Source organism: Phacochoerus africanus, chromosome 3, assembly GCF_016906955.1.
Source record: "Phacochoerus africanus isolate WHEZ1 chromosome 3, ROS_Pafr_v1, whole genome shotgun sequence".
Taxonomy (NCBI): domain Eukaryota; kingdom Metazoa; phylum Chordata; class Mammalia; order Artiodactyla; family Suidae; genus Phacochoerus; species Phacochoerus africanus.
Window position 1 is genome coordinate 171319664 of NC_062546.1, and position 25282 is coordinate 171344945.

The window sequence follows — 25282 nt, forward strand, 5'->3', positions numbered from 1 at the left end:
TGAACTAGGAAGGGGATAGGACTGTCTCCTATAGTCAGAGAGTGCAGGTTTTTTTTTTTTTTCCTTTTTTTAGGGCTATACCTGAGACATATGGAGGTTCCCAGGCTAGGGGTTGAATCAGAGCTACAGCTGCCAGCCTTCGCCACAGCCACAGCAACTCCAGATCCGAGGAGCGTCTGTGACCTACACCACAACCCTGGATCCTTAACCCACTGAGCGAGGCCAGGGATTGAACCTGCAACCTTGTTTTCTACAGACTGTTTCCACTGCGCTATGATGGGAACTCCAGGGAGTGCAGTTTTATATTAACCATTTTTTTTTCTTTTCTTTTCTTTTTTTTTTTTTTTTGGCTGTGGCATGCAGTGGTTTGATGTGGCATCTCAGTTCCCAGGTATGGAATGCAGGCCAGAGCACTGAAAGTGCTAAATCCTACCCATTAGACCACCAGGGAACTCCCAATATGAATCACTTTTTAAAAATGTTCTATATTTCATTTACTTATTTTTATGGCTGCATCTGTGGCATATGGAAGTTCCCAGGCCAGGGATCGAATCCAAGCCACAGAAGTGACCTATGCTGCAACTGTGGCAATGCTGGATCCTTAATCCACTCTGCTATAGTGGGAATACCAAAATGTTCTATATTTTATGATGCTTTGACACCTTAAGGGCCCAGGGAGGGATTATCTCTAATTCCTAGAGATAGTGAAGAATTTGCCTGGGAACAGGCCTTTACATGTCTGTTGGCATATGCAAGTCAACCAATCCTGAGTTCACGCTTCCACTCACCTCCTTCTTTCAGGCTTTTGCAGTTTAGGATGCTATCTTCCTGCCCTATACCACCCCAGGATGAAGCACCTAGGGACCACCAAAATCAAACTATTCAATCCTTTTTTTTTTTTTTTTTTTTTTTTTGCTTTTCAGGGCCACCCTCGTGACATATGGAAGTTCCCAGGCTAGGGGTTGAATTGGAGCTACAGATGCTGGTCTTCGCCACAGCCACAGCAATGAGGGATCCAAGCTCCATCTGTGACCTACACCACAGCTCATGGCAATGCTGGATCCTTAACCCACTGAGCGAGGTCAGGTATTGAACCCGCATCCTCACGTATACCAGTTGGATTTGTTTTCGGAACTCCTCGAATTATCCAATCCTAAACCTGCTCACCTTACATACCCTGCCTCATTCCTTCCTTCCTATGAAAAACACAATAAAGTCTTCACAGTTTCCCCTTACTCCCTGGCCCAAGTGGCTCTGTGTGGTGTACCATACTTCTTGCTTCTAGGGATCTTCGAGGATAAAACCTTCTTCCTGAGAAAATTAAGCCAGAAGGGAGTGGCATGATATACTCAACGTGATGAAAGGAAAAAACTCCAACCAAGATTACTCTACCCAGCAAGGCTCTCGTTCAAATTTGAAGGAGAAATCAAAACCTTCACAGATAAGCAAAAGCTGAGAGAATTCAGCAACACTAAACCAGCCTTACAACAAATACTAAAGGAACTTCTATAGTCAGAAAAGAACAAGAGAAGAAGGAAAGAAAAAAAGAGCAGCAAAAACAAATCCAAAGCAATTAATTAAATGGCAATAAGAACATACATATCAATAATTACCTTAAATGTGAATGGACTAAATGCCCCAACCAAAAGACATAGACTGGCTGAATGGATACAAAAACAAGAACCATATATATGCTGTCTGCAAGAGACCCACTTCACTTCTAGGGACACACACAAATTGAAAGTGAGAGGATGGAAGAAAATATTTCATGCAAACAGGGATCAAAAGAAAGGTGGAGTAGCAATACTCATATCAGACAAAATAGACTTTAAAATGAAGAATATTTTAAGGGACAAAGAAGGACATTACATAATGATCAAAGGATCAATCCAAGAAGAAGATATAACAATTTTAAATATCTACACACCCAACATAGGTTCACCACCATATATAAGGCAACTGCTAACAACCTTAAAAGGACAAATCAACAATAACACAATCATAGTGGGGGACATTAACACCCCACTTACAGCAATGGACAGATCAAACAGACAGAAAATCAATAAGGAAACACAGGCCCTGAATGAAGCATTGGACAAGATGGACTTAATAGATATTTATAGGACATTTCATCCCAAAGCAACAGAATACAGATTCTTCTCAAGTGCACATGGAACATTCTCTAAGATTGATCATATCCTGGGCTACAAATCCAACCTCAGTAATTTTAAGAAAACTGAAATCATATCAAGCATCTTTTCCAACCACAACACTATACAACTGGAAATCAACAACAAGAAAAAAAATGCAAAAAACACAAACACGTGGAGACAAAAAAACATGATACCAAACAACCAATGGATCATTGAAGAAATCAAAGAGGAAATTAAAAAATACCTAGACACAAATGACAATGAAGATACGACACTCCAAAACCTATGGGATGCAGCAAAAGCCATTCTAAGAGGAAAGTTTATAGCAATGCAAGCCCCACCTCAGGAAACAAGAGAAAGCCCAAATAAGCAAGCTAACTTTACATCTAAAGCAGCTCGAGAGAGAAGAACAGACAGGACCTAAAGTTAGTAGAAGGAAAGAAATCATAAAGATCAGAGCAGAAATCAATGAAATAGAAATTAAGAAAACCATAGAAAAGATCAATGAAACGAAAAGCTGGTTCTTTGAAAAGATCAACAAAATTGATAAACCCATAGCCAGACTTATCAAGAAAAAGAGAGGACTCAAATCAATAAAATTAGAAATGAAAAAGGAGAGGTAACAACAGATATCACAGAAATACAAAGGATCATAAGAGACTACTATATGCAACTATATGCCAATAAAACAGAAAACCTAGAAGAAATGGACAAATTCTTAGAAAAGTACAATCTTCCAAGACTAAACCAAGATGAAATAGAAAAGATGAATGGACCCATCACAAGAACTGAAACTGAAACTGTGATTTAAAAACTTCCAACAGACAAAAGCCCAGGACCCGATGGCTTCACAGGCGAAGTCTATCAACATTTAGAGAAGAGCTAACACCTATCCTTCTGAAACTAGTCCAGAAAACCACAGAGGAAAGGACACTCCCAAACTCATTCTATGAGGCCACCATCACCCTGATACCAAAACCAGACAAAGACACCACAAAAAAAGAAAACTACAGGCCAATTTCACTGATGAACATCGAAGCAAAAATCCTCAACAAAATACTAGCAAACCACATCCAACAATACATTCAAAGGATTGTACATCATGATCAAGTGGGATTTATCCCAGGGATGCAAGGGTTCTTCCATATCTACAAATCCATCAGTGTGATACACCACATTAACAAACTGAAGAATAAAAACCATACAATCCTCTCAATAGATGCAGAAAAAGGTTTGAAAAAATCCAACACTCATTTCTGATAAAAACCCTTCAGAAAGTGAACATAACTGGAAACTACCTCCATGATAAAGGCCATATATGACAAACCCAGTGCTATCATCATTCTCAATGGTGAAGAGCTGAAAGAATTCCTGCTGAGACCAGGGACAAGACAAGGATGTCTGCTCTTGCCACTACTATTCAATATAGTTTTGGAAGTCCTGGCCACAGCAATCAGAGAATTAAAAGAAATAAAAGGAATCCAAATTGGAAAGGAAGAAGTAAAACTATCCCTATTTGCAGATGACATGATCTTATACCTAGACAATCCTAAAGACTCTACCAGAAAACTGTTAGAGCTCATCCATGAATTTGGCAAAGTCGCAGGATACAAAATCAATACACAGAAATCGACAGTGTTTCTATATACTAACAATGAAAAAGCAGAAAGAGAAATTAGGGAAGCAATCCCATTTACCATCGCATCCAAAAGAATAAAATACCTAGGAGTAAACCTACCTAAAGAAACAAAAGACCTATACTCTGAAAACTACAAGCCACTGATGAAAGAAATCAAAGATGACAAAAATAGATGGAAAAACATACCATGCTCATGGATTGGAAGAGTCAATATTATCAAAATGGCTATACTACCCAAGGTAATCCACTAGATTCACTGATGAAAGAAATCAAAGATGACAAAAATAGATGGAAAAACATACCATGCTCATGGATTGGAAGAGTCAATATTATCAAAATGACTATACTACCCAAGGCAATCCACTAGATTCAATGCAATCCCTATCAAAACTACCAGGGACATTTTTCACAGAACTAGAACAAAATATTTTAAAGTTTGTTTGGAAACTCAAAAGACCCAGAATAGCCAAAGACATCCTGAAAAAGAAAAATGGAGCTGGAGGAATCAGGCTCCCGGACTTCAAACTATACTACAAAGCAACAGTCATCAAAACCATATGGTACTGGCACAAAGACAGAAATAGAGATCAGTGGAACAGGATAGAAAGCCCAGAATTAAACCCACACACCTATAGCCAACTCATCTACGACAAAGGAGGCAAGAATATACAATGGAGAAAAGACAGCTTGTTCAATAAGTGGTGCTGGGAAAACTGGACAGCTACATGGAAAAGAATGAAATTAGAACACTCCCTAACACCTTACACAAAAATAAACTCAAAATGGATTAAAGACCTAGATATAAGACCAGATACCATAAAACTCTTAGAGGAAAACACAGGCCAAACACTCTCTGACATAAACGACAGCAACGTCTTCTCAGATCCACCTCCTAGAGTAATAGCAGCAAAAACAAAAATAAACAAATGGGATCTAATCAAACTTCGAAGTTTCTGCACAGCAAAGGAAACCCTAAACAAAACTAAAAGACAACCCACAGAATGGGAGAAAATCTTTGCAAATGAAGCGACTGACAAGGGATTCATCTCCAAAATTTAAAAACACCTTCTGCAGCTCCATACCAAAAAAACAAACAACCCCATCAAAAAATGGGTAGAAGATCTAAACAGACAATTTTCCAAAGAAGACATACAGATGGCCAAAAAACACATGAAAAGATGTTCAACATCACTCATTATTAGAGAGATGCAAATCAAAACCACTATGAGGTATCACCTTACACCGGCCAGAATGGCCATCATCAAAAAGTCTACAAACAATAAGTGCTGGAGAGGGTATGGAGAAAAAGGAACCCTATTACACTGTTGGTGGGAATGTAAGTTAGTGCAACCACTGTGGAAAACTGTGGAGATTCCTCAGAAAACTAAAAAGGGAATTAACATTTAATCCAGCAATCCTGCTCCTGGGCATCTATCTAGAGAAAACCACGATTCGAAAAGACACAGGTACTCCAATGTTCATTGCAGCACTATTTGCAATAGCCAAGACATGGAAACAACCTAATGTCCATCGACAGAGGAGTGGATCAAGAAGATGTGGTACATATACACAATGGAATATTACTCAGCCATTAAAAGAAATGAAATACCGGCATTATTAGCAACATGGATGGACCTAGAAATTATCATGCTACATGAAGTTAGCCATACAATGAGACACCAACATCAAATGCTATCACTGACATGTGGAATCTAAAAAAAGGACACAATGAACTTCTTTGCAGAACAGATACTGACTCACAAACTTTGAAAAACTTATTGTTTTCAAATGAGACAGGTTGTGGGGTGGGGGGATGTACTGAGGGTTTGGGATGGAAATGCTTAAAATTTGGTTGTGATGATTGTTGTACACCTATAAGTGTAATAAAATTCATTAAGTAATTTTAAAAAAATAATAAAGCTATCCTCTTGTGCCAGACAGCCAGGTTGTGAATGCAAAGTTTCTTTTTTTTTTTTAATTTTTATGTTTTGCTTTTTAGGACTGCACCCATGGCATATGGAGTTTCCCAGGCTAGGGGTCTAATCGGGGCTACAGCTGCCGGTCTACACCACAGCCGAAGCAACGCTGGATCCAAGCCACGTCTTCGACCTACACCACAACTCACAGAAACACCGGATCCTCAACCCACTGACTGAGGCCAGGGATCAAACCTGCAACCTCACAGTTCCTAATCAGATGTATTTCCAATGCTGCATTATGGGAACTCCAAGAAAAAGTTCTTGAAGGAAATTAAAAGTGCTACTCCCATGAGCACTCGAATGATAAGTCTTATTGCTGTTATGGAGAAAGTTTGAGTGGTCTGGATAGAAGATCAAACCATTTGCTGTATAGCTGTGGAAACTATATCTAGTCCCTTGTGATGGAGCATGATGGAGAAGAAGAATGTGAGAAAAAGAATGTACATGTATGTATGTGTGACTGGATCACAGTAGAAAATTGGCAGAACACTGTAAACCAACTGTAGTGGAAAAAATTAAAATCATTTGAATAAAAAATTTTTAAAATAAAAACTCAAATAATGATGATAACAAAACAAAACAAAAAAGATCAAACCAGCCACAACAATCCTTTAAACGAAAGCCTCATCCAGGGCAAGGCCCTAACCCTTTTCAATTCTTTGAAGGCTGAGAGAAGTGAAGAAGCTGCAGAAGAAGAGGTTGAAACTAGCAGAGGCTGATTCTCAAGGTTTAAGGAAAGGAGCAGCTCCCTAACAGCTGGCTGATGTAGAAGCTGCAACAGTTTTTCCAGGAGATGCAATAAGATAATTAATGAAGGTGGTTACCCTAAACAACATTTTTTTTTTCTTTTTTGGCTGCCCCAAGGCATATGGAGCTCCCAGGGCAGAAATCAGATCTGAGCCACAGTTACAACCTGAGCCACAGCTGTGGCAATGCTGGATCCTAACCCCCTGTGTCTGGCAGGGAATCAAACCCGTGTCCCAGTGCTCCCAAAATGCCACCAATCATGTTGTGCCACAGGGAGAACTCCAACATGTTTTCAATGTCAATGAAATAGTCTTATATTGAAAGAAGATGCCATCTAGGACTTTCATAGTGCCTGGCTTCAAAGGACAGGCTGACTCTCTCTCTCTCTTTTTTTTTTTTTTTTTGATTCCTTACTTTTATTCAAGAATTCATACAAAATGTTACAGATAAAGGAATTTCAATCCTCATCTTCTTCCTCCTCTTCATCTTGATTAATCTGGAAGTAACGTAATTCATAACTCTCTTTGCTGTTAGCAACGACACGTAACCAATCACGTAGGTTATTCTTCTTCAAATATTTTTTGGTGAGATATTTCAAATACCTTTTGGAAAAAGGCACCTCGGAAGTTACAATTATCTTGCTTTTGCTTCTTTCGATTGTTACAACCCCTCCTCCAAGGTTTCCAGCTTTTCCATTCACTTTGATTCTTTCCTGAAGAAACTGTTCAAAATTGGCCGCATCCATGATTCCATCTTCCACTGGGTGCGTGTGCAATCAAGAGTGAACTTAAGAACCTGCTTCTTTTTTTTTGCCCCCCTTCGCCACAAGTTTTTTCACAGGTGCCATGGCGGCAGCAGAGGCAGAAGGAGGCTGACTCTCTTACTCAGGGCCAGTGCAGCTGATGACTTGAAATTGAGTCCAGTGCTCCTTTACCATTCCAAAATTCCCGGGGCCCTTAAGAATTATGCTAAATCTACTCTGCTTGTGGTCTATAAATGGAACAACAAAGCCTGGATGACAGCACACCTGTTAACATCAATAGTTTACTGAATATTTTAAGCCCATTGTTGAGATATACTGCTCAGAAAAAAGGATTCCTTTCAAAACATCACTGCTCATTGACAATGCACCTGGTCACCCAAGAGCTCTGATGGAGATGTGTAACAAGATTAATGTTGTTTTCATCCCTGCTAACACAAGACCCTGCAGCCCACAGATGAAGGAGTCATTTAGATTTTCAAGTCATTTTTTTTCTTTTTTGTCTTTTTAGGGCCACACCCATGGCATATCAAGGTTCCCAGGCTAGGGGGTCGAATCAGAGCTGTAGCCGCTGGCCTATGCCAGAGCCACAGCAACGCAGGATCTGAGCCGTGTCTGTGACCTACACCACAGCTCATGACAACACCAGATCCTTAACCCACTGAGCAAGGCCAGGGATCGAACCCACAACCTCATGTTCCTAGTTGGATTTGTTTCTGCTATGCCGCGATGGGAACTCCCAAGATTGTTGAAATGGCAAGGGATACAGAATATTACTTAAACTGAGTTGATAAAACAGCAGCAGATTTTGAGAGGATTGACTGCAATTTTGAAAGTTCCATTGTGGGTAAATGTAATCAAACAGCCCTGCATGCTACAGAGAAATCATTCATGAAAGAAAATGTCAATCAATGTGGCAAATTGTCTTATTTTACAAAATTGCCACAGCCACTGCAACCTTCAGCAGCCACCACCATGATCAGTCAGCAGCCATCAAGGCAAGACGCTCCACTGCGCAAAGATTACAACTCACTGAAGGTTGAGAGGATGGTTAGCATTTTTCAGTAATAAAGCATTTTTAAATTCAAGTATGTTACTGTTTTCCTTAGACAAAATGCTATTGCACAGTTAATAGGCTATATAAGTAAACATATGCCCTGGAAAGCGAAAATATTCTTGTTACTTTATTTCAATATTCACATTATCGGAGTTGTCTGGAACCAAATTCACAAGATCTCTGACATATGCCTGTACAAGGGTTTCAGGAGCTCTGGGTTGGAGGCTAGGGATGAAGACTATAGATACTTCTTGTTATGTCAGACGATCACAGGTCCTGAGTACTCATGGCCCCACTCTGCCATCCTCTCTTAGGAAGAAACTCACATTGTCCCCAGCCCTTGGGGAAAGGTGAAGACTGACATGACTTGTTGTCATGTGCTTGAAGGTTCCCAAAAGTCAGCAAATGATGCAACAGTGAATAAAGCTGACTTTGATCTAAATTAGCTAAGCATTACTTGTGGCGACAGCAATCTATCAAAGGTGAAAACTGCTTTCACTTTGATCCAGCTCTGTAGATCATAGTTTAGCATCAAAAATAAAGGGAAACAAGAGGAATTCCCATCGTGGCACAGTGGAAACAAATCCGACTAGGAACCATGAGGTTTCAGGTTCGATCTCTGGCCTCGCTCAGTGGGTTAAAGATCCAGCGTCACCATGAGCTGTGGTATAGGTCTCAGACACGGCTCGGATCTGGCGTGGCTGTAGCTGTGGTATAGGCGGGTGGCTGTAGCTCCATATTTGACCCCTAGCTTGGGAACATCCATATGCCGTGGGTGTGGCCCTAAAAAGACAAATAAATAAATAAAATAATAAAGGGGAACAGATCATAAAGTATATTCTCTTTTTTCTCCCATGAAGTTACTGAAACTACATAAAAGGTTGAACCTTAGGATCTCCCCCTCAGCTGCACACTCTCTAAGTCTCACTCTTCTGCTTCATCTGGAAACCACATGAATTCCATCCTAAGCCATTCTGTCTTGTTCAACATAATCTTACTTTGATCAGCTGTTTTTTGTTTTTTGGGTTTTTTGTTGTTGTTGTTGTTGTTGTTTTTTGTCTTTTCTAGGGCTGCACCTGTGGCATATGGAGGTTCCCAGGCTAGGGGTCTAAATGGAGCTGTAGCTGCTGGCCTACACCACAGCCACAGCAACAACAGATCCAAGCTGTGTCTGTGACCTACACCACAGCTCACGGCAACACCAGATCCCTAACCCACTGAGCGAGGCCAGGGATCGAACCTGAAACCTCATGGTTCGTAGTCAAATTCGTTGACCACTGAGCCACGATGAGAACTCCTGTTTTTTGGTTTTTTTCTGTTGCTTTCTTTATGTATCACAGGCCCTTTCATTAATTTTTCACCTCTAGGAAATGGAATTGATGGACAAAGCCAAGAGAAAGAAAAGGACCAAGACAGATAAGTCCAAGGCACCCATGGGGGAGAGAAAAGGAAAGCTCCGCAGGGAAGCAGAGGCTGCTGTGGGTAAGGGACCACTCAGGAGAAGACACCTTCGGGGGTAGGGGGGCAGGGGCAGGAAATGTCCAAGGGAATCAGCATGGATCCAGTGGAATGAACTATCTGTTTGGAGTCTCCTTGACTATCACAGCTAAGACAGTATTACAGCCTTACTTCATGTATTTTAGGAGACAGGGATGGAAGAAACCTGTAGTGCCTAGATCTGTTAGCAAAAGAAAGAAAATTATGATAATAACACTAGCACCTACTAAGTGCTACCCACTATATTAGGAGCTCTGCATTTATGACATCATGATATCCCCACAACATCTCCATAAAGTAAGCACTGTTAGAATATCATGTAGCAGTTGAGGCTGAGAGAGGTTGAGTGACTTGCATAACATCAAACAGATCCAACAGTCAAGTGGTGGACCCAGGGTCTGGACCTACCATTTGATTCTAAACTCATCCCTCTCAAACAAACACCGCCCCTATAAATAATAACTATATCATCATCTGAGCATTGGGCCGTGAGAGCATTTGGGAAGGGGAAGGTTACAATGTGCTCTGAGTGGGGACCCCAGCTACCATCTTTCTTCTTGGTTCCTTGTGTTGCATCTTACAAAGAATTTAGGTTCCTATGCTTCTGAAGACTTTCTCTAACCTAAAACCTACACCCGATCTTCCCCGGCCACATGATACAGAAAACCCTTGAAACAAATCAAAGGCTGTTAGAAAGGAGGATATTGGATAGTTTCCTGGGCCAGATTTATTTTTGAGGTTTGCTTTTTTTTTCTTCTTTTTTTTAGGGCCACATCCATGGCATATAGGGGTTCCCAGGCTATGGGTCCAATCAGAGCTGCAGCTGCTGGCCTATGCCACAGCCACAGCAATGCCAGATCCAAGCCACATCTACAACCTATACCACAGCTCATGGCAACACTAGATCCAAACCCACTGAGCAAGGCTAGGGATCAAACCCAAATCCTCAGGGATACTAGCCCGATTCTTAACCCGCTGAGCCACAACAGGAACTCCAAGATTTGCTTTTTAAAGTCTTGCTGAATTTACATTGTTGTAGCCCATGATTCGGGGAGACTTGGCAGGACTGGAAAAGGAAATACTTGTAGCCCCCAGAGGTGGATTGAGGAAGAGGCCTTAGAGTAAGGAAGACTTAAACTTTGCCAAGTTATAAAGCTACATGTTCCAGCTAGACTCTAAGGCATGACTTTCCAGCTGTGTCTACAGGTCTTCCTCCAGAAAGTCTTGCCCCCTTCATAGGTCAGGGTGAATCAGAACTTTTTTAGCAGCAAGACTGCTGAATTATAGTTGATCCGAGTGGGATAAGGCAGTTTCTCAAAGGTGGTCTATGGACTATTCTTGTCAAAACTCTTGGAGTGGCTGTTAAAATGCAGATTCCTACAGAATCTGCACCCAACTGATTGCACTGCATATGGAAGTTCTAAAGTTACTGAAAAGGATGCAAGGATTGCGTTTACTTAGCTGTTCTTCTATCCCCCAATTGTTCTCCCCCAGGAAAGTCAAAGGAATCAAAGGCTGAAAGGAAATCAGAGCTTATTCCTAAAGAAAAAAAACAAGGAGCCAAAAGGAAAAGGACACAGAAGGAAGCAGAACTTAACTCTAAGGAAATGAAAGGCAGCTCAGATGGAGGTTTCTCTCCTTCGGGCTCCACTGAAGAGGACCCTTGGCTTTCTTCCAAACTTGATGCACCCGAGAGCCAAGTCTCTCTAGATGGAAGGTCATCGCCCACCAGAACTACAACCATCACTGGAAACTTGGAATCTGAAGAAAAGAAAAGCCATGAGGACCCTCCCAAGGTAGGTCCAGAATCCTCACCTTGGCCAGAGGGATTTCTGTCCTCACGGGTGCAACTGCAGAGGTGGGAAAATCTGCCCCAAATAATAGCGCAGTTCCCGAAACAGCTCTTACATAATGGTTTTATTTGTTCTGCTTTGGTACCTTCTGACCCTTTAAGAAGCCACACCTGATCAAATACCCAGGGTAGCAAAGCCCCTCTGAAATGATGCATTCTCTGTGGCTCCCAAACTGCCAGATCATGTACTCATCCCTTCCTTAAAGGGCAGGAAATTAGCATAGCACTCATTTGTGAGAGATACAGGCCTCACAGTTATAGGGAAAGATGGATTCTGGCCTCAAAGCACGTATCTTTTTTTTTTTTTTTTTTGCTTTTTAGGGCCACACACAAGGCATATGGAAGTCCCATGCTACGGGTTGAACTGGAACTGCAGCTGCTAGCCTACACCACAGCCACAGCAACGCCAGATCCAAGTCACATCTGCAACTTACACCACAGCTCACAGAATGTTGGATCCTTAACCCAGTGAGATGGGCCAGGGATCGAACCTGCATTCACATGGATACTCGTCTGATTCGTTACCACTGGGCCACAGCGGGAACTCCAAAGTGCATATCTTTGACTTGGCCTGAAGCTCACGCATTGCTTGCCTCCCAGAGGCTGTAGAAATGCCTCCATTCTGAACCTGCTTTTCCGTGGCACATGGCTGGGCCGCAGGCAACTAATACACACACATCTGCCTTTACAAGGTGTTTTGCATGTAAGAGTCATTTGGTTCCATGGGACTTTGATTCTAATGTCAAGGATTTAAGAGAAAAACTAAGTGAGTGTAAGGAAAATTGCTCTTGAAAAATCCTTGCAATTAACAAAAAATACCATATGGATACATCACTCGATAAGACCAACACAGCCAATTTTTCCTCTTGTTGTTGGAATAAGTCAGTATTTCTTCTATTACAATGAAGGTGCTGAACTGAATTTAGAGATCTTGTTGTACCAAAAAAAAAGAATACCTTTAGGGAGTTCCCATTGTGGCTCAACAGTAAAGAACCCAACTAGTATCCATGTGGACTTGGGTTCAATCCCTGGCCTTGTTCAGTGGGTTAAGTAAGGATCTGGCATTGCCGTGAGCTGTGGCGTAGGTTGGCAGCTGCAGCTCCGATTCAACCCCTAGCCTGGGAATTCCATATGCCGTGGGTGTGGCCCTAAAAAAGGAATATCTTTTAAAACTACAAATGTACCCACAGCTAAAGCACTATGGTTAAACTTGCATAAGATACATGCAAATATGGTACAAACCTGCTGAATTTCATTTAATCTTTACAGACACACTCGTGAGCCAGGTATAACTAGTCTCATTTTATAGACCTAGAAGCTAATGCTTAAAGAAGTTAGATGTTTGTTGTCAGAAGTTACACAACCATCAAGTGGTAGAGTTAAGACCTAAACTCAGAGTTCCCATCGTGGCACAGCAGAAACGAATCTGACTAGCATCCATGAGGACTGGTGTTGCCATAAACTGTGGTGTATATCACAGATGTGGCTCGGATCTGGCGTTGCTGTGGCTGTGGTGTAGGCTGGCAGCTGTAGCTCCAATTAGACCCCTAGCCTGGGAACCTCCATGTGCCGAGGGTGCAGCCCTAAAAAGACAATAATTAATTTTTTAAAAAAAACTAAACTCAGAACTTTTGACTCCAAAATTAAAGCTTTTGTCTCTGTTTTATATTATTATGTGGGAGGTCCCACTGTTGTGCAACGGGATTGGCGGCATCTCTGTAGTGCCAGGACGCAGGTTCCATTCCCAGCCTGGATCTTGCATTGCTGCAGCTGCAGCAACTGCAGTTCAGATCTGAACCCTGGCCCAGGAACTCCATACGCTGTGGGGTGGCCAAAAAAGAAAATAGTAATAATAATAAATTACCATGTATTTATTTTATAGCACCATGGTCTTCCAAACGAGTTTCAGAAAGTTTTTCCTTTCTAGTTCTCAATCTTCCCAGCTGCCTAGACTGCAGAATTCTGCTCTGTGCAGCGGATGAAAATTTTGAGCTGTGGGCAGAACTTTTCTGAACCTGCTAGAGAGTCAGAATTTTTTTTTTTTTTTTTTTGTCTTGTTCCGAGGCCTATGGAAGTTCCCAGTCAACTGTGGGCCAGAGCCCAGGCCCACAGTAGCAGTCAATGTTTGGAACTGCAGCTGCTGGTCACAGCCACAGCCACAGCCACAGCAAGACCAGATCTGAGCTGTGTCTGGACCTACACCACATTTCACGGCAATGCCAGATCCTTACCCCACTGAACAACACCAGGGATCAAACACCAGCTCTCATGAACACTGGTTGGGTTCCTTACCACTGAGCCACAGTGGAACTCCCGGGAGTCACAATTTTTAGATTTATTGTCAATCCACAGTACTGGGCTGCTTCTGTAAAGGCTAAAAAGCAAGGACGTACCCGCCCCAAGTTGGACACAGAGTTCCTGTGGAAGAGTTGCCATTCCGGGTTCCCCACATGGGCATATTTCTATCTGAGGGGAGGCATCATGGAGAAAAAGAAAGCTAAGACACCCTTCACATAAACTGAGAGAACTTTTGATTGCAAAGGGGGATTTTCAGGGGATTAACTATGAGTCTGACACATCTATACCTAAGATTGTCCTTAAAACAGCCTTTATCTGGAACTTCTGTTTCTGAACCCTGGCTTCCTGTTAGAACCACAGGAAGATGCTTTTTAAAACTCCCCAGGCTTCCAAGCTAGGTATTCTCATTTAATTAGTTTGAGTGGGGCTGTGGCCTCACGTAATTTTTAGAAGTTCCTTGGGCGATTCTAAAGTGTGTCAAGACAAATGATGTGTGAGACCTTATGTTGGCACTTTCATTGTGTCAGTTAATTCTGGTTAACACCCAGCCAAGAGGAAGACAATATCAGAGAAATTAAGTCGTTATCCCCCAATCCTGAAGCAAAAGAGACTTAGATCCAGGTCAGTCAGACACCAGAGCCCAGGCCCACAGTAGCAGTTTATTTAGCTGGGCTCAGCGTGTGGAAACCGCGTAATCTCTGATTAGAGGTTACATTGTGTTGATGGAGGAGGGCTTCCTGCTGAGACAAGGTCAGCTGGGATCACTGCGTTGTCCTTTGCACTCTGGAAGTTCCTGTCATGGCTCATTGGTTAACAAACCCGACAAGCATCCGTGAGGACTCAGGTTCAATCCCTGGCCTCATTCAGTGGGTTAAGGATCTGGCGTTGCCGTGAGCTGTAGTGTAGGTCGTAGAAATGGCCCAGGTCCTGAGTTGCTATGGCTGTGGCCAGCAGCTACAGCTCAGATTAGACCCCTAGTCTGAAAACCTCTATATGCCACGGGTGTGGCCCTAAAAGACAAAAAGACAAAAAAAAAAAAAAAGACACTCTCTTTCCTTAGGTCCTCCTCGCTAAGAGGGAGCAAGAGAAAGCTTCCCAGGACAGGCTGCGTGCAGAGAGGGCGGAGATGAGACGGCTGCAGGTGGAGAGGAAGAGAAGGGAGCAGGAGGAGCAGAGGCGGCTCCAGCAGGAGCAGCTGGAGAGGGCCGAGAAGATGAAGGAGGAGCTGGAGCTGGAGCAGCGGAACCGCGCCGAGGAGATCCGGTGGGTGGGGCGGCTACAGAGGCCAAGGCCACGGTAGGAAGCAGAAGACAAGGCAAGCATTGACCTCCACTAGGGGCTGAGTCGGTTCTGAGGCTCGTGTCCTGAATAAAACAGCCTGTCTCCTTATCCAAGGAACAACCTGGACCAAAGATAAGATGTAGCAGCTTAAATCGTTAGGTTCCTCCAGAAAGATGCTCACGGGATCTTCCCAGGAGGGTATGTGATCCAGTCCAGCAAATATTTGGTGCACCCCTTGCGGCGTTGTCTGCCTTGCACTAGGCCCGTTCATAAGCCTCTGGACTTATTAAATCTGCACAACAGTCCATGAGACAGGAATTTCAAAATCCTTTGGTAAGCATGGAAAATGAAGCTCTGAGAACTTAAGGCCCCTACCCCAGAGCACAGAACTTCCAGGCTGCTAGTTCCAGGCCTGCTGTGTTCTTGCTCTTCAATCAGGCTTCCCTTGGAAATGTGTGGCCTGCAAAGCCTCCACCGGAGGCACAGCTTGTCCCACAAAGACGCTCCAGTGTTTGCTGCCATTTCCCTGAACAATCTGTGGGTTTTCTCAGCTTGAGGAAACAGAGACTCGAAGAAGAACGGCAGCAGCAGGAGGAGGAGGAGAGAAAGCAGTGGCTTCAGGTGCAGATGGCCCAGGAGAGAGCTCGGCAGCAGCAGGAGGAGTTCCAGAGGAAACTGCAGGAACTGCAGAGAAAAAAGCAGCAGGAGGAAGCCCAGAGGGCTGGTGAGGGGGACTCGGGAACTATCTGCATCTCCTGTCTGCCTGGGACAGAAATACCGTTATTCCACTGTGGGTGTTTCTTTGATTCATCCCAGAGTTATTCCTATCCCAGGTCTCAGTGTGAAACACTAAATGGATAAGATAATTTTTTTTTCAAAGTGATTAATATGTGTGACTCTAGTGAATTGAGATAAAAGATCAAAATACCAAAGACTTTCTTGTGGAAATGAAAGACTCTTAGGTCCCACTCCCAGTTCAGTAAGTGGGACCTTGCACCTCTCATTGCCCTTCCAGCGTTGCTCAGGGGCTGCCTAAATTGGAGACAGCCCTGCTCCTCCCTTCCTTCCCTAGCAGATGGAAACGGACAGACACCTAGAGCTTCAGGGCAGCCTTGCAGGTGCCGATGTGTGGATTCCCTACAGCCTCATGTTTGAGGAATAGGAAAGACATTCAGAGGACACCTTTGAGACTCGTCAGTCCAGCTGCGTTAGCAGCAAGTTTCTCCAGACCCTGCTCTGACACCTGTCCCTGACCTATCTGATACTACCCATGAGAATACCAGGTTCTGGAAAACTCTCCCCCCAGGTTTTATGTTAATTGTAGGGTGCCCTGCACATAGTAGGTGCTTGATAAAGGACTCAAGTTGGTAAATTAACCCAAAGTAATCCCTACAGAGGACCTGGCAAATGGCTGTCAGGTAAGCTAGAGAATATGTCATTTTGGGAGTCCCTGAGAATCAGAATTGAGAGTCGGATCAGAGAAATGTTCTCCCCGATAGTGAGATGCCTGCTGAGCCTACCCGCTTTTCTGTTCTGCAGAGGCAGAGAAGCAAAGGCAGAAGGAATTGGAAATGCTGTTAGCAGAAGAACAAAAGCGCCTGATGGAAATGGCTGAAGAAGACCGGCTGGAGTACCAGCGACGGAAACAGGAAGCAGAAGAGCAGGCTCGGTTGGAAGCAGAGGAGAGACGGCAAAAGGAAGAGGAAGCAGCAAGGCTGGCTCTGGAGGAAGCCATGAAGCAAGCCCAGGAGCAAGCCAGGTACTTGATATTTGGGCAACAGCTGCTATAGGGGGATTGTTCAAAGCCTTGACTGCCTGCTTCTGGCACTAGCCTTGCACTGCTAGAGAAGTTTTCCCACTTCCCACAAGCATGGTTTGGAAGAACTAAAAAGCAAATAGGGGAGTTCCTGTCGTGGCGCAGTGGTTAACGAATCCAACTAGGAACCACGAGGTTGCGAGTTCAGTCCCTGGCCTTGCTCAGTGGGTTAACGATCCAGCATTGCCGTGAGCTGTGGTGTAGGTTGCAGACGTGGCTCGGATCCCGAGTTGCTGTGACTCTGGCGTAGGCTGGTGGCTACGGCTCCGATTGGACCCCTAGCCTGGGAACCTCCATATGCCGTGGGAGCGACCCAAGAAATAGCAAAAAGATAAAATAAATAAATAAATAAAAAGCAAATAGAAATTTTGCTGCTGCAAATGTCACAGAATTTCTTCATGGCTTATAGAACTCATATTGAAATTAGAAGGGAATTCATGTGGCTCAGCGGGTTAAGAACCCAGCTAATATCCGTGAGGACGTGGGTTCGATCCCTGGCCTCCCTCATGGGTTAAGGATCCAGCATGGCCACGAGCTTCAGTGTAGGTCAAAGACACAGCTAGGATCTGGCATTGCAGTGGCTGTGGTGTAGGCTGGCAGCTACAACACTGATTTTACCCCTAGCCTGGGAACTTCCATATGCTGTGGCCCTAAAAAGATGGGAGGGAGGAAGGAAGGAAGGAATTAGAAGGGAGTTTAAAAGAGGGAGGGAGTGGGAGGGATCGGGAGCTTGGGGTTATCAGACACAACTTAGAATAGATTTACAAGGAGATCCTGCTGAGTAGCATTGAGAACTATGTCTAGATACTCATGTTGCAACAGAACAAAGGGTGGGGGGAAAAATGTATACATGTAAGGATAACTTGACCCCCTTGCTGTACAGTGGGAAAATAAAATAAAATAAAATAAACAAAAAAAAAAAAAAAGAAGGGAGTTTAGAGATTGTCTATCTCAGCCTTCTGGTTTATAGATAAGAAAAGCAAGTTCCATTGATCAAGGCTAACAGTGAGTTAGGGGCAGTGCCAGGACCAGATGTAAGACCCCTGATTCTGAACCACTGCCTTTCTCAATAAGTATTTAGTGGGTACCTATTATATGCCAAACACTGTTCTGGACACTGGGAATTCAGAAGTAAGCAACACAGACGTCTCTCTTCCCATGGCATTTAAATTCTAGGGATGGGGAATTTAAAAACGGACTCTAAACAAATAGATTTTTTAAGCTGGAAATAAATGTTATTCAAAAAAACTTTAAAAGATGTGATAGGATTGCAAGAGGCTTAGTTTAGACAGGTTGGCCAGGGCAAATCCTCTCAGAATGAAATCTGAATGACAAGGTGTTAGCCATGTAAACTTTTGGAAGAAAAAATATTCTAGTAGGTAAACAGCAAATGCAGAAATTCAAAGAAAGGAATTCCCTTTTTGGCTCAGCAGGTTAAGAACCCAACTAGAATCCATGAGGATTTGGGTTCGATCCCTGGCCTTGCTTAGTGAGTTAAGGATATGGCACTGCTGTGAGCTGTGGTGTGGGTCACAGATGTGGCTCCATTTTGCCCTAAAAGGGAAAAAAACATCCATTTTGCCCTAAAAGGGGAAAAAAAAAAAAAGTTCAAAGAAAGGAATGAGGCTGGCATGGTGTAAGAATAAAAGTCAGCATGGCTGGAATGAATAAGGCACAAAGAATACTTCCAGATGAGGTCAGAGAGGTAGGCATTGTCAGGAGAAACAGCATAAATTTAGCCATCAGGGGCCAACAGCATTCCCTTTATTCTCTTACAGTAGCAATGATCATTGCATCTTTCTAATAATAGAATCTCTTGAGTAATGTGGTTTCAATCAACTCTTTTTAAAAAAAACTAGGTCCTCTATAGTTGCTCTATCATGTCTTTCCCTCCTTAATCAAAGCAACAAATAGTCACTCCCCTTTAGAAGCATCAAAATTGAAAGGTAAAGCCCAACACAGAAAGCCATGTGATTCCAATCTTTTTTTTTTTTTGTCTTTTTGCCATTTCTAGGGCCACTCCTACAGCATATGGAAATTCCCAGGCTAGGAGTCTAATTGGAGCTGTAGCCGCCGGCCTACACCAGAGCCACAGCAACTTGGGATCCGAGCTGCATCTGCAACCTACACCACAGCTCACGGCAATGCTGGATCCCTAACTCACTGAGCAAGGCCAGGGACCGAACCGCAACCTCATGGTTCCTAGTCGGATTCCTTAACCACTGCACCATGACAGGAACTCCCAGAAAGCCATGTGATTCCAATCTTAACTGTAAATCATTTACCCTTTGAATTTATTTCCTATAACTTAAGCTGAATCTAACCTAATAAAGTCTTTAGAGGATCAGAAAAAGAAGGAAGCCAGAACAACTCTATTTCAAGGTTTTCCACCCAACTTTGAGTTGTTCCTCTCCTGAACATCCCTGCTGTGACATGAATTACAAAACAGATCATTAGAAGAAGTCTTCAATTTCAAATTTCAATTTCAAAATTATGTCTTCCATGTATCATATCAGTAGGGCTGGGTCATAAATACTGAAACCAAAAGCAAGCTATTGGAGTTGCAATTTTCCACAAAAAGAAAACCGGCAAATAGTAAGAGGGAAGTTGAGCAATTAGGTAACACCAATCCAAGTAGCTGAAAGCAAAAAAACAAGTAATTAATCAGGTGTGTGAGGGGTAGAGCCTCATTCCAGGGATTACGAGAACCTGATGCCACGTGGTTTCATTACATTTTCACTTGTGTGACCTTGACCCAGGTACTTTAACTTCTCTGGCTTGCTTCTTCACCTCTAAAACAAGGGAGACCCTTCCAGTAATAGTTTTAAGAAGTAGTACACCTTTCCTTTTACTGTTCTAGTAGGAAGCTCATGATACTCTAAATCACACCAGTAAAGTTACTAAAGGAACAGAGTATGATCTTCCACTAAAATGTAAGATCAATAGCCCTAAGTCTAACTGATGATTATTCAAATCGCAAATTCTTCCAGTGGCTCATAAGCAATTTCTAGGATGCTTAATCAGTATTGTGATTGTGGGTGGGGTTGTTAACTTAGGCAAAAAGCTGCTTTGAAGAAACATCTTCATTTCCATCAAGAACTCCATAAGGAAGCCAGCGGCCTACAGTGGACACAGAACATTTCTAGACCATGGGTCTACTCTTACTTCCAGTTCCTACAAATACCCAGACCTTAAGACCAGAAGAAAACTAAAAGTTGGGAGGTGGTAACAGAAGAAGAAACTTCCTTCTATAATGAAGTTCCATACCAAGCCCAGTTAGTTCCATTTCATCTGGCTCACCTCACCCCACAGCTAACTTCCCTCTGGCTCTTCCATCCCCCTCACCCCTCCCCACCACACGAACATTACTCAACCCAGTTAAACTCTTCACTCACCTAAATCCGTTACGTTTCCTAGAACCACTTAAAATCCAGAAGATTTGGTGCCTAAAATTGGCCAGTGACTTCGTAATTTGGTTGAATTTTAGTAAATTTCAGTTTAATTTCAGTTAATAAGATATTAACATACAAATTTCCCATTGTGGTGTAGCAGAAACAAATCTATTATCCATGAGGATGTGGGTTCGATCCCTGGCCTTGCTCAGTGGGTTAAGGATCCGGAGTTGCCATGAGCTGTGGTCTAGGTTGTTGATGCGGCTCGGAGCCTGCATTGCTGTGGCTGTGGGGTAGGCTGGCAGCTGTGGCTCTAATTTGGCCCCTAGCCTGCAAACTCCCACATGCTGCACCTGTGGCCCTAAAAAAATAAAAAAGATTTTAACATAATCTTATGGTAGTTGAAGTATTTCATTTCAGTCAATATGTTGAGAGTTGCGGGTAAATGTAAATTCTGTAATGCAGTAAGTCTGAATCAGCTAAGAGCTAATTCATAAACCACATTCATTTTCTAAGACTCTAAAATTTAATGTCTATTTCAAACAAGGTAATTTCTTGAGAAATGTTCATTTGAGCAAAATAAGCTGTTCTGTGTGGGGATTCTCATACCCTCAAAGCATAGATTAAGAGCTGCAGTGTCCAGTAAGTAGCCACATGTAGCTATTTAAGTATAAATTAAAACATTCAGGCATTCCCTGGTGGCACAGCAGATTAAGGACCCGGGTTGTCACTGCTCTGTCTCTGGTCACCGCAGGTTCAATCCCTGGCCTGAGAACATCCACGTGCCATGGATGCAGCCAAAAAAGCCCCCAAAACATTCAGTTCTCCAGTCACACTAGCACATTCCAAGTGTTCAATAACCAGATGTGGCTACTGGCTAACTGTATTTGACAGCACAGACATAGAATATTTTCATCATCACAGAAAGTTCTATTGGACAACACTGTATTCTAGAGCCCTGAAAACCAACCAGTCTTGAGGTTTTGCTCCTGTGCCTTGAAGAACCAGTCACATAATTTCCTCATCTTTAAAATCACACTGACTCTATCGTGGAAGAGTCCTGATTAAATAATTTGTCTTTAAGGAGTTCCTTGGTGGCTTGGCGGGTTATGGACCTAGCACTGTCACTGCTGTAGCTCAGATCACTGCCGGGGTGTGGGTTCAAACCCTAGCCCCGGACCACTGCCTGCCTCGGTCATGGCCAAAAAAAAAAAAAAAAAGACAATTTGTCTTTACTATTTCTTTAGTACCAATAAGTATCTTTATCATAGAATGATCATTAAAGTGGATGAAAGACCTTCAGCAAACAGGACATATAAAAGGTTATTTAAGTAAGCAGTATCTGAACCTGAATTTTCCCACACATCTCCTTTGGCCATACCCTATACTTCAGTCTGCAGCTAAAAAACTTAGTATTTCCAGATGATTCCCTCAGATTTCCCACTGACGCTTGTAAGGTATTTGCTTCCTATAGAAACTGCAGTTCCACACCATAATCCAGAAGTCAAGCTTAACTTTTAGTCTGTATTGCTGTTATTGGACTTGCTTAGATTTGTTCATTTTCTCCTTGCTTTATGTAAAATAGAAATAAAATGGCCCAAACACTGGCTATGATAGTGAATTTAAATATGTCTCTTAAAACTTTTCTTGAACTTGTCAACAGTACTTGCACATTCATTCATACATTCAATGATACTTAAATGAAAAAGGAGCATCTCAAGTAGTTCAACCAAGAAAAGAAAACACTCAAGGAAAACATCCTTGTAGGGGAAATTGCCATTACTGTTTTATTTTCTGTCTTTTACAAATTTAGGATGTTGTAGTCAAGCACCAGGTAGAGTGGCTACACTAAATGTTATTCGAGATCCCTTCCAAATCTGATATTCTTATTAAATTGTTGCTGTGAAAGGCCTATTTTTATCAGCACTGCTAACCAGGTAAGCACATTTTTCAGTTGACGAGGAGGATGCAAAATTTAGAAGAATCCAATAAACTAAAATTAAGAAAATTATATCCCTAATAGCTGAGCTTCAAAACCTAAATGCTGAGAGCCTTCAGAGAGAGATGTAAACAAAAGATAGCAAACTACACATTCACACATTCTGGATAGCTCAAATAGCCTATCAGGTTTGTCACCCAGACCAGACAGAAGTGTGTAGCTCAATGGGGACTTTTTAGAAATGGGCTTAATTCCTAATTACTGTTCAATCTAATGATAAATACCAAGTGATGGTCTAAAAGCTCTAATTTACCCAGAATACCCATGTACAATACAAATACTTTTTCATTTAGGGTCAAATATAAATTTATAAGGCAAGCCAATTATTTTTCAATAGGTAACTTGAGAATGTATTCAAAGTATAACAGTTTATAAAATGCATTAGTGAGAGGCTTTTATTTGCTCTTCTAAAGTAGTTAGATGACATTCAATTTGGGATAACATGAAATTGGATTATGCATATGCATGTATACTGATTTCTGTGATTCATTAAGGAATTAAAAGAAAATGTTAAACCCTCTAATTAAGGAACTAATTTGATATTTTACACAGTTTAAATAGAATAAAGAAATTAAAAAAAAATAAACTGCATCAAACCTTAACTTAAACAGAGAACATTTTATAAATTGTTACGGGAAAAACTGAAATTATCAATGTCAATCACTTAAGAATTTTTGGCGTGCCCATTTATTCAACAGATTGGGTAACTGTATCATATATATATGCACCATACAGGAATATCAAGTTTTTTTTTTTTAAAAAAAACAGAACACTGAGTATGTAAGAAGGTATTGTGGCCTTAATTAAATCCTTAATGCAGAAGGCACTTCAGTAACTTTCAGTGCTTCAAAGTCATGATCATCACTGTACAGTACTGAAGAAAACATTTGTACTATGTACAAACAGTAATTTCCAGTATTATGCAAGAAAACCTTATGTTTTTAAGCAATTTCTTTTCTATACAATTAAAAATAAAATGAACATTTGTACGGTTTTTACAAATATTTTGTTTATTTTAATGAAGCTGGTACAGACAACGTCCATTTAAAACCCATATCCCAGGCCAAAAAGTACAAATAAAATCAAAAAGAGCAGTGTTCTGTTGTATACACTTCTGCATGAATAACTTTTAACTGCTAATGAAAGTTAGAACTTTTCTGGGATCTTCTGACAAGGTTTCTCTTTCACCTTAAAATGCTTTCTCTTCAGTGAAGCCATCTTTGGAGTTAGTCATTATTCTCACGATCTCTGTCATTTTTGACTCCAACTTGATACTCTTCTTCTTTTGGTCCAGACCCTCAGATATTAAAAGTAGCTTCGAGTTAAGGAAAGGTCATTTTTCCACAGTTCAGTTCTCTGAAAAACTTCCATCTCCCACTGAAAGTCATAGTCCAGGAGTGAAGCAATCACATGCTAGAACTTCAGGGCCAGTTGGAAAGTCAATTGAACACTCAAATCAGTCGATCCTATTTATCACAAGCCTGCAAATGCACAGTCCTGGAAAAGGTGGCCTCTCTGTGCACACATGTAATTTTTAAAAAGGAGAGGGCAATATGAAGGGGGCTGAGGTTTGATCACCAAAAATCAGCACAATGAAAACAAACAATAATGAATAATGGGCACTAGAATTCAAATTACCAGATGTCTTAAAGAGATGGGGTGCCAGTTTTCAATTCTGTTTTGAACACCACATTACAAAAGAACTATTTTTTAAAAATAAAAAAGGATTAAGGGAAAAGAAAAAAATAAAAAGAATATCTAAACCGTTGAGTGACCCCCTGTTTGTTCCTGATAAACTTCAATCACATCTTCTTCCTCCATTCCCAGCTGTAAAAAGAATGAAAAGTGTTAGTAGCAGAATAAAAAAGTACTATTTTTAACTGGCTGCAATTATGTGGTCGCTGTTTTAAAGTGCAAAGAGATATAAAAGTGATCCACAGTTATCCTGTTCTAAAATTAGGCACTGTTTCCTTTATTCTAAAGAAAGGAGCAGGAGTTTCCACTGTGGCTCAGTGGTTAAAGAATCCAACTAGGAACCATGAGGTTGCGGGTTCAATCCCTGGCCTCGCTCAGTGGGTTAAGGATCCAGCATTGCCATGAGCTGTGGTGTAGGTCAAAGACGTGGCTTGGATCCCATGTTGCTCTGGCTCTGGCGTAGGCTGGCAACTGCAGCTCCAATTGGACCCCTAGCCTGGGAACCTCCATATGCCATGGGCTCGGCCCTAGAAAAGGCAAAAAGACAAAAAAATTAAAGAAAAGAGCAGTAGGTATATCTCTCCTGACAATGTCTACAACGTCATTCATGTCACTCTGCTGAGCCAATTCCACTTCCCAGGTTATTCGCCATATAAAATCTAAATGTTTTTACAGAGTTCCCATTGTGGCTGAGTGCTAACGAACCTGACTAGGATCCATGAGGATGTGGGTTCGATCCCTGGCCTCGCTCAGTGAGTTAGGCATCTGGCATTGCTGTGACCTGTGATGTAGGTCGCAGATGTGGCACAGATCTGGAGTTGCCATGGCTGTGGCCTAGGCCGGCAGCTGCAGCTCCATTTCAAGCCCTAGCCTGGGAACTTACATAGGCAAGTGGGGCCCTAAAAAGACCAAAAAATAATAATAATAACAATAATAATAATAATAAAATTTAAATGTTTTTGAAAAGTACCTTAAAAGTTTAAATCTAACGAAACATGTATTTAATAGTTTGATGGCATAGTTTCTAAAAAGCATTTTAATTCTAGATGTAATCACTTAATAGAATCTTTCATCTCTTTCAAAAAACCTGATCTTGCTCTGAAATATTTTAGTTAGA

The 25282-nt window shown here is 41.9% G+C and overlaps 2 protein-coding genes and 1 pseudogene across 3 annotated transcripts in view; 1 reads left to right on the forward strand and 2 right to left on the reverse strand.

The window, feature by feature from the left end:
• The window catches only part of KIAA2012 (KIAA2012 ortholog), a 144355-nt gene extending 123760 nt beyond the window's left edge, over nucleotides 1-20595 (forward strand). The window contains exons 18-23 of the mRNA XM_047773257.1: nucleotides 9703-9817; nucleotides 11327-11628; nucleotides 15043-15245; nucleotides 15815-15987; nucleotides 16803-17022; nucleotides 20136-20595. Of these exons, the coding sequence (XP_047629213.1) occupies nucleotides 9703-9817; nucleotides 11327-11628; nucleotides 15043-15245; nucleotides 15815-15987; nucleotides 16803-17022; nucleotides 20136-20274 (1152 nt within the window). The 3' untranslated portion in view covers nucleotides 20275-20595. The remainder of the gene's footprint in view (nucleotides 1-9702; nucleotides 9818-11326; nucleotides 11629-15042; nucleotides 15246-15814; nucleotides 15988-16802; nucleotides 17023-20135) is intronic.
• LOC125123449 (60S ribosomal protein L22-like) lies at nucleotides 6906-7365 on the reverse strand (annotated as a pseudogene). The gene has a single exon (XR_007134061.1). The product of XR_007134061.1 is annotated as a 60S ribosomal protein L22-like (transcript).
• A 2862-nt stretch (nucleotides 20596-23457) lies between the features above and the next one.
• The window catches only part of SUMO1 (small ubiquitin like modifier 1), a 29902-nt gene continuing 28077 nt past the window's right edge, over nucleotides 23458-25282 (reverse strand). Inside the window, exon 5 of the mRNA XM_047773258.1 lies at nucleotides 23458-24297. Within this exon, the coding sequence (XP_047629214.1) occupies nucleotides 24229-24297 (69 nt within the window). The 3' untranslated portion in view covers nucleotides 23458-24228. The remainder of the gene's footprint in view (nucleotides 24298-25282) is intronic.